The sequence below is a fragment of the Hipposideros armiger genome, unplaced genomic scaffold (assembly GCF_001890085.2).
Source record: "Hipposideros armiger isolate ML-2016 unplaced genomic scaffold, ASM189008v1 scaffold_40, whole genome shotgun sequence".
NCBI classification, from domain to species: domain Eukaryota; kingdom Metazoa; phylum Chordata; class Mammalia; order Chiroptera; family Hipposideridae; genus Hipposideros; species Hipposideros armiger.
Window position 1 is genome coordinate 5,236,458 of NW_017731390.1, and position 16,383 is coordinate 5,252,840.

Here is a 16,383-nt window from a genome sequence, read left to right on the forward strand (position 1 = left end):
ATGCACCGGGTTGTAACCCTTTGCCCAAATAAATCCTTTTTGGTGACGAAACACCTAGTTGATATTGTATTTCAGTTGACAATATAGATCCACTGTTGGGTATTTTTATTGCTTATGCAGGTCTGTGTGAATATAACTTTAAGCCTAAGGAAGGACAGATATATTTGATAAGATTTGGTTTCCTCATGAAGTAAGACCTCATTTGGTAAGACATCCATGTAAATACCTGAAAATCCTCATTGTTGCTGTGAGTAAACTCTCTAGTGAACCAGGAATGAGGTGGTGATGGCAGCAACAGTGCCAGAGGAAGACGAGCATTTCATTAGGGAGCAGAGTTGACACGCTGGCTACAGTATATGAACCGAAGCTGAAAATGTCCCCCCAAAAGTTACCTTCTTTCTGTAACATAATTATCATTCAATTTCAAAAATGCTTTTGAAATGAAGTAGTATTATTACTAAATAAGAGTCTTATTACTGAGAAAATTATTATTATTATTAAATGAATGGGAACAGTGGCACAGAACCCAAGTGGCATAAAATCAGGAAGTATTTTCTATTTGGCAGGGAAGTGTCCTTTATGCTCACATTTATTGAGAAAGCTGCATTTCTGAGAACTCATGAATTTCCTCTAAGATGGTAATGTTTTTGTTTTACATAATCTGATGGGGGGGGGTGGACATAATTAGGCATTTTGACTCTAGTGGCCTCTGGCCTAGATTGCATTAGAAAAAGACAATAAAAACAATTCAAGGATAATTAAAATGCCCTTAAAGAACTCGATCATCTTTTCAGCTTAATATTTTCAGATGGAGCCTGAAATCAAAATTTCATGGATGGATTACAATATGGACAATCCCTCCATAGATGATTGAAAGTCAACTGAGTCTCTAGGGGTAATATTTAATTTGAGGAAATTATGTTTTCAGCTCGTTTAATTTTTTTCTTCTTTATTAGGGATGGATCCATTAGTCAAGAGAGTGATAAACATCGGGTGTACTTTGTAATACAAGTGAATGGCTCCATTAATAGAGCTTGAATTCTAAACCAGAGCTTTTGCATTGACCTCCCTTATATTTGGAATATTTTATAAATATATATTCAAAAGGAAAATGATATTTGAAAATTAATCATTATATTGAGAATTAAAAAATAAGCATTTATTGAGTGTTTACTCTGTAAGTGTACTGTATAAGAATTTGTTTAATCTTTAACCATTAGAGAGGTACTATTATTATCCCCATTTTTACATATGAACCTGATATGTATACATTTTAGCTCTCATGAAAGGGAATAGGCTTGTTATTATGTCTAAGTATGAAAGATTGGGGATTTAAATGAAAGCATGTTTATTCATTCTGAATTTGTCTCATTTTGAATTATTGGGGAATCCTCATGAAAATTTACAGGGAAATCTGTTAATTTTTAAAACATCATACAAATTAAAAACTGTTAGGTGTTCCTATATCTGTATCACAGACTTTTTTTTAATTAAAGTTTATTGGGGTGAGAATGGTTAGTGAAGTTACATGGGTTTCAAGTGTACACTTCTGTAATACATCATCTATATATCACATTGTGTGTTCACCACCAGAGTCAGTTCTCCTTCCATCACCATATATTTGGCCCTATTTACCCTCATCTACCACCCCCCTCCCCACTAACCCTCTGGTAACCACTAAACTGTTGTCTGTGTCTGTGAGTTTTTGTTTCTTTGTCTCGTTCCTTTGTTGCTTTCAGTTTTATATCCCACATTTTAAATGTAAGACAATACCACCAGTGATAACTTGCTAAAGGAAGTAGGTTTATTGAATGCAAAGAATTGGCAGCATTTTCTATATGATCAAATGAGTCATCATATTTGTATGTGGCATTCTTCCAGATGAATGGGGAGATACAACTATGCATTGCCAGATAGAGACTATATTTCAGTAACAGAAAGACAATAGGACAGACATTTTTCTTGAACTTGCTCATTTTTCAGGACAGATATATAATGCCTTCTCTTCTCAAAGAGTATTTGGCATATGCTGGCTCTTGTGTTTCAAATTAATTGCTTTGAGATTTCTCTTCCAGGGAGTGGAGCCTGGTAGTAAGTATTTTGCTGCGTTGGTCTACCTCCTCAAGAACTTTCTTAACCACTATGGCTTTGGCCGGATCTAAGAGTTGAAAAAAAGACAAATAAGATAATCATAGCTAAAATGTGGAAACAACCCAAATGTCCATCAATGGATGCATAGACAAACAAAATATGGTATATCCACACAATGGAATATTAATCAGTTTTAAAATGGAAGGAAATTCTAACACATGAATTCTTCTAACATAAAAGAATCTTGAGCGTATTATGCTAAGTGAAATAAGTCACTCACAAAAAGACAAATACTTTCTGATTCCATTTATATGAGGTACCTAGAGTGGGGAAATTCATACAGAAAGCAGAATCGTGATTGCCAGGGGCTGGGAGGAGTAGGGAATGGGCACACACACACACTGGGGGTGCAAAAAAACCCAAATGTATACAAGTGGACACTTTGGTCAACGTTGCTCAAGCAGTAGTTGCCGTAATCAGAAGTGTCTGGACGCTGATGGTAACCACTTTGAGCACCTCTTGTGATTGCAGAAGTCAAACATGATTTGTATTCATCTTTTGTTATTGGTATATATTGAGTATTACAATTTTAATACTGTTTTCCTTTCTTAAAATGTGTATACATTTTTTGGCACCCTCTGTATATATCCTGGGAATATAAAAACACGAAGCTGTGTATTGAAATTGAAGTAGTAGAGCATAAAAACAGAACTTCATTTTAATTACCTTTGAGTTGATTTCCCATGTTTCCAGATCCATAGTCTTTAGACTTGTAACCTCCAGCCTTACAAGCCCTGTGAACACATATTGTTGAAAACATCACAAAAGAGAGCGATTTAGAGAGAAACCCTCCAATTCTAGATTCACCATTAGGTTTTCTGTAGCTGTTTGGTGAGAACATTTCAGTGGGTTACATCTGCTTTCGCATCAATAAGTGATTTTTAAATTTTCATACTTTAAATACAGGGCTTGTCGCACTTTGGTTTTGTACGATGTTACTAATTTGTGTCTTGGCAGTAGAGTACTGTGTTTAATATTTAGTGTCTATGATTATAAATGCGGTCATATCAGTTTATGTTCACTTTCCAGAGATCTAAGTTTTATGCAGACTTCAGTATATTACATCTTCTCTGTACACTATTTTACCTACCCATCATCGCCGCCTATGAGGAGGCAGTAGGTCTCGATTTCTTTTTCCAGATGGACCTTGATGTCCAGGAGCTGCTCATACTCCAGTTTCTGACCCTCGGTCTCGGTTCTGACCTGGTGCAGCTGCTCCTCCAGGGCCCCGATCTGAGCCTGGATCTGGGCCAGCTGCGCACAGTAGTTGCCTTCGGTCTCCGTCAAGGAGCACTCCAGGGATTGTTTCTGAAGGAAACAATGAAGAAGCTGAGACAGATATGCAGCTATACAAACTCGCTTTGACCTATGACTTACTCCTCTTGTTAACTTTGCCTCTGATTGTTTTAGATTTCACGTTGACACACACACAGTTAAGGAGGCTCTGTGACACTCCTAACATGAGCAAGTCTTTCATTTTGGTAGGACAAACCTGAAGACACAGATGTTGATGGTTTAGCTGATCTGTATATCCAAACCCTACTCTTTCCTCATGTTTAAGTTAATTACATAAAATAATATGGATATATTCTCAACACAGTTAAGGGTTTTAAAACCAACTGACACATATTTAAAATGATAACCTGAGAGATGGTAAGAAATTGTCCTTTCCTACCGTTGCTAAGAGAGACTGAAGTTCAATTTCCAGTGTTTGGAGATTGCGCTTCATCTCCGTCAGTTCATTCCGGGCGGAGGTCGTGGCTCCCACATCCTCAGAGATCTGCTGCTGCAGTGAAGCGCTCTGAAAGGTGGAAGAGACAGAGCAAATCTTAGTTGTGTGAACATCACCAAAATGCTGACAGCTTGAATTCTGGACAAGGCTCACCTTCTCATTGAACCAGGCCTCGGCGTCCCGGCGGTTCTGCTCCGCGAGGGCTTCGTACTCGGACCGCATGTTGTTCAGCAGAACCGTGAGGTCCACCCCGGGTGCCGCGTTCATCTCCACGTTCACGTTGCCCCCAGCGGCGCACTGCAGGACTTGCATTTCCTGGAGGCAGAATAGCGTTTAGCTCCGCTATGCAGGGATCTTATAGAAAGTCTGGAAGCTTAGCTTTGGAAGGGTTCTTAGCAGTCATCTGGTTCCCATCTCTCAGGCTGTGCAATGAGCCCCCTCTGCATTTCATATTTCCTGTCCAGTTGACATAACTTTCAACGGTGGTAAGCTCACTATCTCAGGAAATAGACTGTTTCATTGCTGAACAGTTTTAATTGTCTCAAGGACTTCCTATAGTGAACGCAGTTCCAGTTCCTATAACTCCAATTCATTGGTTCTAGTTCTGCACAGAAAAAGTCTTAATTCCTTAACATTTAAAAAATGAGTTATCCATCACCTCTTATTCTATTTATTTATAGCTTAAATGTCTCCACCTTTGTGGACCAATCATTATTTCACTTAGAGACCAGCTTTGATATATTCTTCGCTAGCTATACCCTGAATATAGCATGAACTTGGTTAAAGGGCTAAGTCTGAATAATTCCGAACAATTGGAATAATTATAAATAAATAACAATGTTTATATATTTATATTCATTTATAATTATAAACATATTTATTTATAATTAGTAAAGGAAGAACATCATCGTTTAAAGATGTCTATTAAGCTATTAAGCTTATACAGGAAATTATGGTGTCATGATGGACTTTGGTGTCATGCAAATCTCTTTGTGAATTTGGGTTCTGCCCTGAGTGACAAGGTGAACTTGGGAACATTGCTTAACTCCTTTAAGTCTCAGTTTTCTTATCTGAAAATTGAGGATAAAAAAATATTCTTCTCTCTGGGTTGTTGAAAGGTGTGAAAGAACTATTTGTAGTAGGACCAACAGTACTACCTGGCATATACATGCTAAAAAGATGCTAATTATTATGATCATGATCATCATCATAGAGGCAGGAATCATTTTTGCGGTCAAAATCTACATATTATCCCATCTAAGGTATGTGCTGTTGGGATGCAGTGTGTCAGTTCTAAGATGGCAGACATCACTGCTAAGTCTGTGTACACTGAAATCACACCGATTAGCTTCTATCTCTGCTGCAGGAACCCTCCTCCCCACCCACACCTCAGGCCCGGGATTGGCCCTAATGACAATAATGAGGCTTTCTTTCCTCCCTGGTGGTCCCTATACCTTCTCTATCTCCAGGTGGGGTTTTTACTTCTGAGGATTTAGGGAAAACTCTCCCAGTTCAAGCAGATAAAAAAAAAAGATAAAAAGATGCACGTGGGTTTGTCAGTGAGTCATTAAAAAAAATCAATTGCATTCAATTCATCAAAACTTTGTTGAGTAACTACCAGGGGCTAGAGCCACACTTGAACCCATATATCCATATAAATGTTGTTCTTCAAGTAGCTGTCTTTATAAGACAGTCTCATGACTAATCAAGCAGCATTCTTAGCTTGATTTTCTGCTTTAAGCATTTGACTTGACTGTAGAAGTCTTCTGGCTGTTTAAAATATTAAATTCATTTTCAAAGAATAAAGATTTTTCTCAGGAAACAGTGGTTCTGAAAGTAGCCCCTAAGATGTGCCTGCAGTCGTGGCTGTATGATTTGATTTTGAATCTAGTTTCCCACGGTGACCACTTTAGACGAACACTATTTATTTGGAAGTGTAAATTTTGATATAACAATTTCATTTCAGCCTCATTATTTTTAGAGCCATACCTTTCAAGAATATGTATTACTATTAAGTATATATACTTAATGTGTGTATGGAGTTAATGTTTATGTGCTTTTCATCTGCCACTGTTATATTTACATTTAGGTTACCTTTCAAGATACGTATTTTATCTAATTAGATGCAATCTTCGAAGTATGTCATTTTAACTTAGCTATAATTACCTAGGCAAACACTGCTCTTGTAACCCTGATGGGTCTGGAAAACATGATTTTTTTTTTCTTTTTTTTTTTTTCCCGTGGGAAATGATGAGAGAGCAAGGGTGAATCTGTACAAATACTTCTCGACTTCTAAAAACAGCTCTGGCCTCATGTCTGTCTGACCATGGATCGTTAGAACCAGTTTCTTTTTTAAGAAGCCGAGTGCATTATCTCCTGTCAGATGGATGGTGTCTGCAGAGGGATGGCAAAATGTAGACACTCAACTCTTACCTCCTTATGGTTCTTTTTGAGGTAAGTCATCTCCTCACTCAGGGTTTCGTACTGAATCTCGAGGTCTGTTCTGCACAGGGTTATTTCATCCAGAACCCTGCGTAACCCGTTGACATCAGTCTCTACGCTCTGGTGAAGAGCCAGCTCGTTTTCATACCTGAAAGAGCATTAATGATTTTACAATTTGTTCCATGGTTGGAGACCTAGTCACCAATCAGTAGTCCTGGAATTTTGAAGTGGCAGATTTGGCCACATGAGACATTTTCAAAGTTCAGTGTATAATAATCATTATTTTTCTTTATTTTAAAGCATGTCTTTGGCACACAGAGAACTAGGGTATCAAATAGGACTTTTATAGCAGTTTGTACTATATATTTCATAGCCAAAGTATAAAGAAAGTAATAATGTTATGTTTATTTTAAAGCCAAGTGTTTTATGGTGTTGGAATAATAACAGTTGGTGATAGTTAATGGAGGGATCAAAAAATAAATTCAATTTAATGCTTCGCATTACTCTCCATGAATTTTTTCACTCTGTGAGTCTACTTACTTGAGTCTGAAATCATCAGCTGTCAGCCTGGCATTATCAATCTGTAGAACAGCATTAGCATTGCTAGTGGTGGAAGCAATGACCTAGAAATGGGAAATTTGGCTTTTTAAAGGCAATTTATCACAACTAATTGAAAAAGCAAAAAAGTAGTTTTTTTTTTAGATTAGGAAATGGAAATAATCAAAATTAATATAGTTACTAGCTAGTCAGTGACATTTTAAATCATGAGATTAACCAACCGAATCTGCTTAGTGCTTATTTCCAACGCTAAATTGAAACTCCCCTTAAGACTTTAAACGTGGAGACGATAAATGTTTTCAGTACTCAGGGAAGAAAGAAAAAGAACACTTAGATATAAAAGTACAAAACACTGATTGCAAAGCGTAATTTCTTACCTGATTTTTGAGATCACTGATGATAGGGAAATATCTACTGTAGTCGTGATCAAGACCCCGGCAGGAGCCAGGCCCGTATTTCTCATACCAGCCCTTAATCTTCTGCTCTAGGTCTGCGTTGGCCTCCTCCAGGGCACGCACATTGTCCAGGTAGGACGCCAGGCGGTCGTTGAGGTTCTGCATGGTCACCTTCTCGTTGCCAGAAAGGAGGCCCCCCTCGTTTACAGTAAAGCCAGCACAGGAATTGCTTCCGCCTGCACTTCCTCCCGACGCGCTGCCCCCAAAGGCGCATGAGAAGCCACTTCCAATTCCAGGCATGCTGCTGGCATTTCCAGCCCCAAAGCTGGCGCCTCCACCTGAGAGCCGGAGCGATCCTGTGGTGGGACGGGGACAGGCCCTCCTGGATCCACTGGAAAGTCGTAGAGACATGGTGTCAGGACAAGCGGGTCGCAGGACTGTACTTGTGAGAGCCAGCATGGGGTGCCTTCTCAGCTCACTGTTTGCTTTGCCTATTTATAGACAATTCTCAAGTGTGCTCTGGATGAAATTCTGCCTACACAGAGTAAAACGTGGCTTGCCAGCCTCAGCAAGTTCGCATAATTGGATGATTTTTCCTAATTAGTAACTAACTTTGCTGGGCTGATTTCTGTAGGAGGGCAGTTGCCCTCAGGTTGGTGGTTATCTGAGAAATGGGTCTGGGTGGAGCAATTTCAGGTTCCTTATTACATTTTAAAATTGGGAGTGAGTCATTCTTCACTTCCCTCCTTAGAAGATAAAACCCATCAGTCCACCACACCATAAAAATCTGGCGTCATGGTTTTGGGCTATTATGCCAAGGCAGATTTTGATGCTTTTGAGGCTTTTCCTGCTTTTATTTTTCACAATTCTTTCCACATAAGTAGAGAACAGAACTGGAATCATTATCTTCCCCCATCTGGTCCTTGAGTCCCGAGTCCACCCACCTCCATCTCCCACTCCCACCCCTCTTGCCACTGTTTCTGATGGGAAGTAACTTCCATTTTGGCTGACATGCATCATATTTTGTTGACACTCACTTATGTCTAGGGATAGCTGCCTTCTCTTACCCATTTTGGTAATTAAGAACACACCCCTAATTGCTATTCTGGGTTGTGGGAGTTTAGAAGGACATTAACGTGTTTCCTGACCCAGCAAAATTTGAAGCAAACCCAGAAGGAAATATTTCATCTGTTTTTCCTTCATTGTGGTTTAGCTTAGGTGAAAGTCACCAGGAAGCTAATTATTTACTGGTTGTGGATTCCCATATATTTATTGAAAACCCTAACTGTTAACGGAAATTTTTGGAAAATCTGGAAATTGGCTTATGGACAAAATTTCCATGAATATTTATTATGTGAGGCTGTTGTGAACATATGGATTCAATCATTCATATTTATTTAACAAATATTTACAAAACACCTACTATGTGCCAGTCACTGTTCTGGGCACTTGGGATAAGCGGAATCATACATGATTTCTCTTTTTGTGTCTGGCTTATTTCACTTAGTATAATGTCATCAAAATTTATCTGTGTTGTAGCATGTGTTAGAATGTACTTTTTTAAAAGATTTTTATTGGGGAATTGGGGGGATGGGAACAGCGCTGGGGAATTGGGGGAAGGGGAACAGACAAGTTGCTGTTGTTTTGTTCTTCAGTCTAGTTGTGGAGGACGTTGCTTCACTGGCCCAAGTTGGCACCATCATTGCGCTCTTCCCAGGCGAGGCAGATCAATCGCCGGCTTCTGGACGGCTGCTCACTGCGGCTGCTGGCTACACACGGTAGCCCATGGCAACCCACTGTAGCAGGGGCTGCAGCCTACGCTGTCACCAGCGACTGACGGCAGCCCAGCTCCAGGTTGAGCTGTTGTTCAGCATCTTAGCTGTGGAGGGCAGTGTCACTGGCCCTCATATGTGGGATCCGAACCGGGGCCCTCTGGTGTCCCAAGCCAGTTCTTAACCATCGTGCCACTCGGCCAGCCCTAGAATGTCCTTTTTTTAAAAGGCAGAATAATGTTCCATTGCATGTATGTACCATATTTTGTTTATCCATTCATCAGTAGGTGGACACTTGGGTTGCAGCCACCTTTTGGTTATTGTGAATAACGTTGATATAAACGTGACAGCCACCATTCTATGCTCTGAACGAAAACATTCTTGATGTAAACAAATCAAGCAATATCTAAGAGCATAGAATAAAGCGTTAAAGTCCTTCCTCACCTTTCTCTCTCTTCTATCCTCCTTACTTTGTCAAGTTACTATAATTTACCCTTCTAGATGTTTGCACACTTCCAGGTGGTTTGTTATGCATTTGCATATATACATAGCAGGTAAACACACATCTGCCACATGTGAATCATCTGTGTTGTATGCATTGTTCTGTAACTTGTTTTGTTCACTTTATATCATGTGCCTTAGAACATGAATAGGTCCCTACTGTGGTAGAAATTGTTGGTTGATCCCCAATTTATCACTAGGCAATAGCTGCCCACCATAAAGACTACTTTTTCCAGCGTTCTTTGCAGCTAAGTGGTTGGGTGATTAAGCTAGTCAATATGGTGTAAGCAGAAGTATATGTGGTGTGTTCTAGAAACTTTATCTATGAGGAGCTGACACAAGTCTTTGTCCCATCTCCTCCCTTTTCCCTCCACTCTGCTGAAATGGGTGGGATGGCTGGAGCTTCATAGTGGACTATGAGCCGGGGCCACATCTGGGGAATGGCAGAATTGAAAGTGGAAAGGAACCTGGGTCTCTGAGGCTGCCCTGCTGCAAAGCGACCATCCCAGCCTTGAATAGCCTACCTCTGGATTTTTGTGTGTGAGAGAAATAAACTTCTATCTGTGTAAAGTCCTGTTATTTTGTTATTTTACTCAGGGCCAAACCTAATATTAAGTAATTTGTTTAACCCCTGTTTTATTAAGGGACTTTCAATTATTTCCAACTTTTTGCTATTATTAATAATGCTTTTTTAAAGGATAGATTCCTTCAATTTTTTTCAGTTCTTTTTAGTTGGATTTATTGAGATTTTAATATATGTATAGTAAAATTCATCTTAAACATACAGTTCTATGAGTTTTGATAAATGCATAGTCATGTAACCCCCACCACATAGTCAAGGTATGCAACAGTTCTGTTATTTCCTCCCCCCAAATTCCGTTTCCCTTTGCAGTCAACCTCTCCCCACACCCCCAGCTCCAGACAAACCCTAATCAGTTTTCTGTCTATAATTTTGCCTATTCCAGAATATTGTATAAATGAAATCATACAGTATGTACCCCCTGAGAAGGGTTACATGCAAATAACATGAGAAAAAGAAGAGAAGAAAAACAAATTCCAGCCTTTTTATTTTTAAGAACCGAAAGGAATGATTTCCTTGGGTTATCTAACCAATGCCATTTTGCAAAGGCAGATTGAAAAAAATAATAATAACCCCTTTTTCCTTCATTATGGTACTTTAGAAGGTAGACATTGCTCCATTGTAATATTGCTTATTTTAGAGGATTTTTCTTCAACCGAGTAGACACTCAGTGAAAAGACATTGTCCAGTTGATCTAGCTCCTCACCCACTGTTTCGACAACAGTTTCTTCTTCTGAGTCTAAAATGAAACAAATGAAAGTTTAGTGCTCATTCTTAATGGGTTGAAAGGCATTTAGTCATGACTAGTACATTTTTTAAAACTGGAGTTTGCAAATTTGCAGTAAATGGAGATATAAGTCTCCATTTGTGTTTGAAGCCTGTGCTCAGCAAGGCTCAGACTCTCTCCCTTGCATTTACCACTGTTTTTAGAGCAGTGGGTGTTTGCAAGCATAAATGAAACATGGATTAAAACACATAAGTGCCCAGTAAGTACAGGCCCGGAACAAGTAATGTTTTCTTTTAAAGATTAATTTGCCCTCTTTTTTGTGGTTTAAAATAAAGTTGCTCTTCTATCAAAGCATTGAAAATAATAGGTTCTAAGTAAGAAAGATATTGGGAGATTGGTTCCCCATTTCAGTGATTTCATAATTTGACCACATCTGTTCTACAGGAATATGAAATACAAATATTAAGCGCTGTCATAATGACTTACCTTTATCCCTTCATTCTTTAGAAGTAAACTTAGAAACAATCTTATTTAGTTAAAAAATAATTGACTTACTTAATACAATTGCTGGAGTTTAAAAAAGTTTTAGCAAGTAAAAAACCTTTTATACCTTTGACTTGATTTTCGGAATTTACAGGCCCACGCCATTTTGATTTGCAACATGTGGACTTGCTTTTTCTGTGAAGAGAAGAGTAAATTATTGCATTTTTTTTTCTTTTTTAGGGAGCTCATAAATAACTATGAATTGGGAATAAAAGTTTTGGAGTTATAGTTTCAATAAGATTCAAATTCTTTTTATGTTTAAGAGATAGTAGTTTTTCATGACTTCAATATATTGAAAGAAGAGATTAAATGGATGTTGATGATCAGAAATTTTCTTGTATCCAGGTATTATCTCTTTCTTTCTAGTCATATAGGGACTCCCAAGTTCTCATTCTGACTTTTCAATCACCTGGCCAATGAACATGTTTGGTGTGCCTGCTATACAGAAGGTGCTAGGCTAAGCGTGAAGAAAATATAGAGCCAAGATACAAGCAGTTTACACTGTTGAAAATGAAAGGAAATACATGTATGCCATGTAAAAAGTTATCTATAACATGGCATGGAAGGTGCTGTAAGAACAGTGAACAATTAATTGTGTGAAGAGCACTTTGTTTGAAGGAAGGAGAAATCACCACTGGGTTCTTATGACAATATGCTGTAGAGGGCTGACACTGGCCTTGGGAGATGCCTAAGATGTTACTGACTCATGGTGTGACCATGGGCAAACATTTAGTCATAGCCACTGATTACCGAGTGCCTTTTGTGTGCAAGCCACTGTCATGAGCATTTACCTACATAGTGAGTCACAATTGTTAAAAGTCATTAAAAGTATGATTTTGGTGTGATCACTGTTTTACCAATAAGGAAACGGGGGTTTAAAGAGCTTAAGCAGTGTGCTCAGATTCACCCGATGGTGTCATCTGCACCCAGGTGTGCCATTTTTTAGAGCTGTTGTTCTTGGCTATCAAGCTACTGGGGCCTTCTCCAATGAAATCTTCTTGTATCTTCATTGCTCATCTTTCAAATGAAAATGTAATAACCCACTTAATACAGGGTGCACGTATGATAACTAGTGAAGTAATAATAACATAGAGTGTGTTATTATAAGAAATGTGAGCCAACGCTAAGTCACAGAAAGCAACTTTCCGCCCTGGATGGGAGTACAGGAATTGTTGAACATTCTATGTTTAGATGTTCTCTATATTATTATAGCTACAAATACTTTACATACTGAGAAATTTGATTTTGCTGCCTGTTTTCATGTCACTTGGATGCAATAATAAATGCCTGAGGCCATATATGAGTATGATCTTTAGAGTAGGACATTCTAGGATACAATATTGGTATACACGTATACTGAGAAAACCTAGTTGATGTGAGGTTAACTTTTTAATTATCAGATTAATTTGTTTCACTTGTTAATATTTACCCTTCTCCTCCGTCTATTAATATGCAATAAGTTTCAATTTCTTTTTCTAAGAATATTTTGATATCTAGAAGCTGGTCGTACTCCAGCTTCTGGCCTTCTGTTTCCGTTCGGATCTGTTGCAGTTCTTCCTCCATTGCCCCGATGTGATCCTGGATTTGCTGGAGCTGAAGGAGGTAGTAGCCCTCGGTCTCGGCCAAGGAGCATTCGTAGGAATGTTTCTGAAAGGAGAACAAAGCTAGGCTCGCCTGTGGAACTGATAAATGACATGTTCCTATTGTAAACATTCTCAAGGTAGAAAGAAATATTTGTACGAGGTCTAAATCTTTCCCATGAAGATCAGTATGAGCAAAGTTAAAAAAAAGTTTTTCCTTCCATTGAAAAGAGTTTGTCTTTTAAAAAACTCTTTTGGGATCGGTGAGTCAGAAGTAATGTTTATGGACAAAATTCTTGATATTTAATATATTTTATATTTTTAGTTATATACACTTAGTTATATATTTAGTACTTACACACACACACACACACACACACACACACACACTCACTCATTCACATCAGTGGTGATTCCTACGAACCGTGGCCACGAGGGACTGAAGCTCTATTTCCAGGATTTGCAGATTGCGCTTCAGTTCCATCAGCTCATTTCTGGCTACTGAGGCTGCTCCCTCATCATCAGAAATCTGTTGTTGCAGCGAAGCGCTCTGAAGCATAATTGTCAGAAAGGTTAGTGACCGACTTGGTGGCCCACTGAACACGCGAGCCCTGGGTGTGGGATTTGCCCCATATATACCTTCTGGTGAAACCAGGTCTCAGCGTCTTTGCGGTTCTGCTCGGCCAAGTCCTCGTATTCGGCCCTCATATTGTTCAACAGCACAGTTAGGTCCACTCCCGGGGCTGCATTCATCTCCACGTTCACATTCCCCCCTGCTGTACACTGTAGGACCGCCATTTCCTAGACAAAGGGATCAGTATTAAAACTCAAGGTAGAGTTTTGATTGAGAGTCGCGCTCTGTGGTGAAATGATCAGTGGACCCGAGGAAGGAAACCTTATACTATACGAAGCCACCCTACAGGTTCCTTACCTCCTTGTGATTTTTTTTGAGGTATGCCAGTTCCTCACTGAGTGTTTCACGCTGTATCTCCAGGTCGGTTGTACAAAGGGTCAGCTCATCCATCACTCTGTGCAGACTATTGATGTCTGCCTCAGCATTCTGGTATAGGGCAAACTCATTTTCATACCTGAAAGGTGATTAAAAAGCTTGAGAACTGTAATCGTAGGCAGGTGCAGAGAGTAACTTTTCCAGACATTTCATAGACTGAAAGATATGTCTGTTCGCACTTCTGAAGCTCATTGCGATGGCATAGTGGTGAAACACTCTATAATACCTCCTGATTTATGAATATTATTTTGGAGGAGCTGTTTCTTCAGAGTTGAATTTTGTCATTCAATGTGCTTAACAGGTGGATAAAAATATTGTTTGAAATTTATGATAGCTCTTTTTATAAGGACAAATTTAATTTAATTTCTTCAGTGATCTAGGCTGACTTTATAAAAACATACTGGTTTTCAAAGCAAAAGATATGTTCTTTACTCCAAATGTAGTATTTTTACCTATTATGTAGTATTATAATTAATTGCTTTTACTTACTTCAGCCTGAAGTCATCTGCAGTCAGTTTGGCATTGTCATTTTGTAGAACAATGCTGGCATTACAGGTGGTCACAGAAGTAATCTAAATAAGGTAGATTGTGCAAAATGTTAAATTCCAAAAGTCAAGGGAGACTCCAGAGTTAAGTGTGATTCTTCTTAACCTATCAAGCATCTATTTTAGTATCATTTTTGCTACCAGTAAGGGAATCTGAATTTTCTTCAGATAACCAATGTCCAGAGCTTAAGAGACAAAGTATAAGCTTTTGCAATAATGGATAGTTTTATTACTTTTGATTAAAAAAGATAAACTAAATATAAGATCAACAAAGTGATTATATCCATTTGTTTATTAGTTTCAGGTATACAAAGCGTAATAGTTAGACATTTACACCCCTCACAAAGTGATAACCCTCCCAATCTACTAACCCTCAGCATCGTATATAGCTGTTGATTATTGATTATATTCCCTATGCTGTACTTTACATCCTGTGACCATATACGCATATACTATATATATTTAATTATAGTTGACATTCAATATTATTCTACTTCAGCTTCAGGTGTGTAGCACAGTGGTCAGGCATCTACACAGTCTATGAAGTGATTCCCCTTATAAGTCCAATGCCTGTCTGACATGCTACATTTTACAACATTGTTGATTATATTCCCCCTACTGTATTTCACATCCCCATGACTACATTGTGACAACCAATTTGTACCGTCTAATCCCTTCACCTTCTCGCCCATCCCCACCCCCCTCCTATCTATCAACTATCAGTTTTTTTTTTATATCTTTGAGCCTGCTTCCATTTTGTTTGCTTGTTTATTCTGTTCCTTAGATTCCACATATAAGTGAGATCATATGGTATTTGTCTTTCTCGGTCTGACTTATTTCACTGAGCATAATATTCTTTAGGTCCATCCATGTTGTTGTGACTATATCTATTTGGAAACTTTCTCTTTCATTAATTAATTCCACAAATTTTTATCGCCAGGCAGTGCCCTAAGCACTAGGAATATAGAGTGGGCAAATTCTGCAACACATACATTTGCTAAACACATTTAATATTTTGTCCTTTTTAGGTCATGCACATGCAAAGTAGTAAAAGTATGCAAATTCGTATTTCTTACCTCCCTTTTAAGATCTTCAATGACTGAGAAATAGCTATTATAGTCATGATTGAGTCCCCGGCAAGAACCAGGCCCATATTTCTCATACCAGACCTTGATTTTCTGCTCAAGGTCTGCGTTGGCCTCCTCCAGGGCATGCACATGGTCCAGGTAGGATGCCAGGCGGTCATTGAGGTTCTGCATGGTCAACTTCTCATTCCCAGAGAGGAGGCCATGCTCATTTCCAGGAAAACCAGCACAGATGCCACTTCCCAACCCTCCACCACCATTATAGAAACCCCCTGCAGAAGAAACGCTCCCAAGAGGACAAGAAAAGCTGCTTCCTGCCCCCAACCCCCCACACACATTCCCAGCCCCAAAGCCTGCTCCTCCACCAGGCAGCCGACCAGAGCCAGCTCGTGAGCAGACCTGCCTGGATCCACTAGAAAGCCGAAAGGACATGGCGACAGCACAGCTGAGGGACCCTTTCTAAGAGAGGAGCAAAGTCAAAGTACACCATCCACAGTAGTTCCACTGGCTTTTTATAAGATTCAGTAGGTCATGTCAGTCTTAAGCATGCCGATTTATAATAAAATATTACCTGCACCCTAATTGTTACGTTTCATAATTTTCAATACTGTCCAGTCTGTAGGTGGAAAGGTGCCCAAGGATATCTTTGTATATGAAAAGATGCCAGGTGGAGTAACATTGAATCATAGTTTTCAAAGGTCAAAATTAAATATGAGTAATTGTACACCTTTTTGACCTCTGGAAGAGATGCCAGTTTTTTGCC

The 16,383-nt window shown here is 39.0% G+C and overlaps 2 protein-coding genes across 2 annotated transcripts; both read right to left on the reverse strand.

Moving 5' to 3' along the window:
- Positions 1–1,782: 1,782 nt before the first annotated feature.
- On the reverse strand, positions 1,783–7,743 carry KRT25 (keratin 25). Its single transcript, XM_019638568.1, has 8 exons — positions 7,261–7,743; positions 6,866–6,948; positions 6,317–6,473; positions 4,037–4,198; positions 3,827–3,952; positions 3,242–3,459; positions 2,818–2,885; positions 1,783–2,158 (listed from the first exon to the last, which is right to left on the reverse strand). Exons 1-8 carry the CDS (start codon positions 7,735–7,737, stop codon positions 2,049–2,051), a joined length of 1,401 nt encoding a protein of 466 aa, XP_019494113.1. The 5' UTR covers positions 7,738–7,743; the 3' UTR covers positions 1,783–2,048.
- Positions 7,744–10,718: 2,975 nt separating this feature from the next.
- KRT26 (keratin 26) lies at positions 10,719–16,052 on the reverse strand. Its single transcript, XM_019638569.1, has 8 exons — positions 15,612–16,052; positions 14,480–14,562; positions 13,913–14,069; positions 13,621–13,782; positions 13,406–13,531; positions 12,831–13,048; positions 11,469–11,536; positions 10,719–10,870 (listed from the first exon to the last, which is right to left on the reverse strand). The coding sequence occupies exons 1-8, from the start codon at positions 16,050–16,052 to the stop codon at positions 10,719–10,721; spliced, it is 1,407 nt and encodes a 468-aa protein (XP_019494114.1).
- Positions 16,053–16,383: the final 331 nt, after the last annotated feature.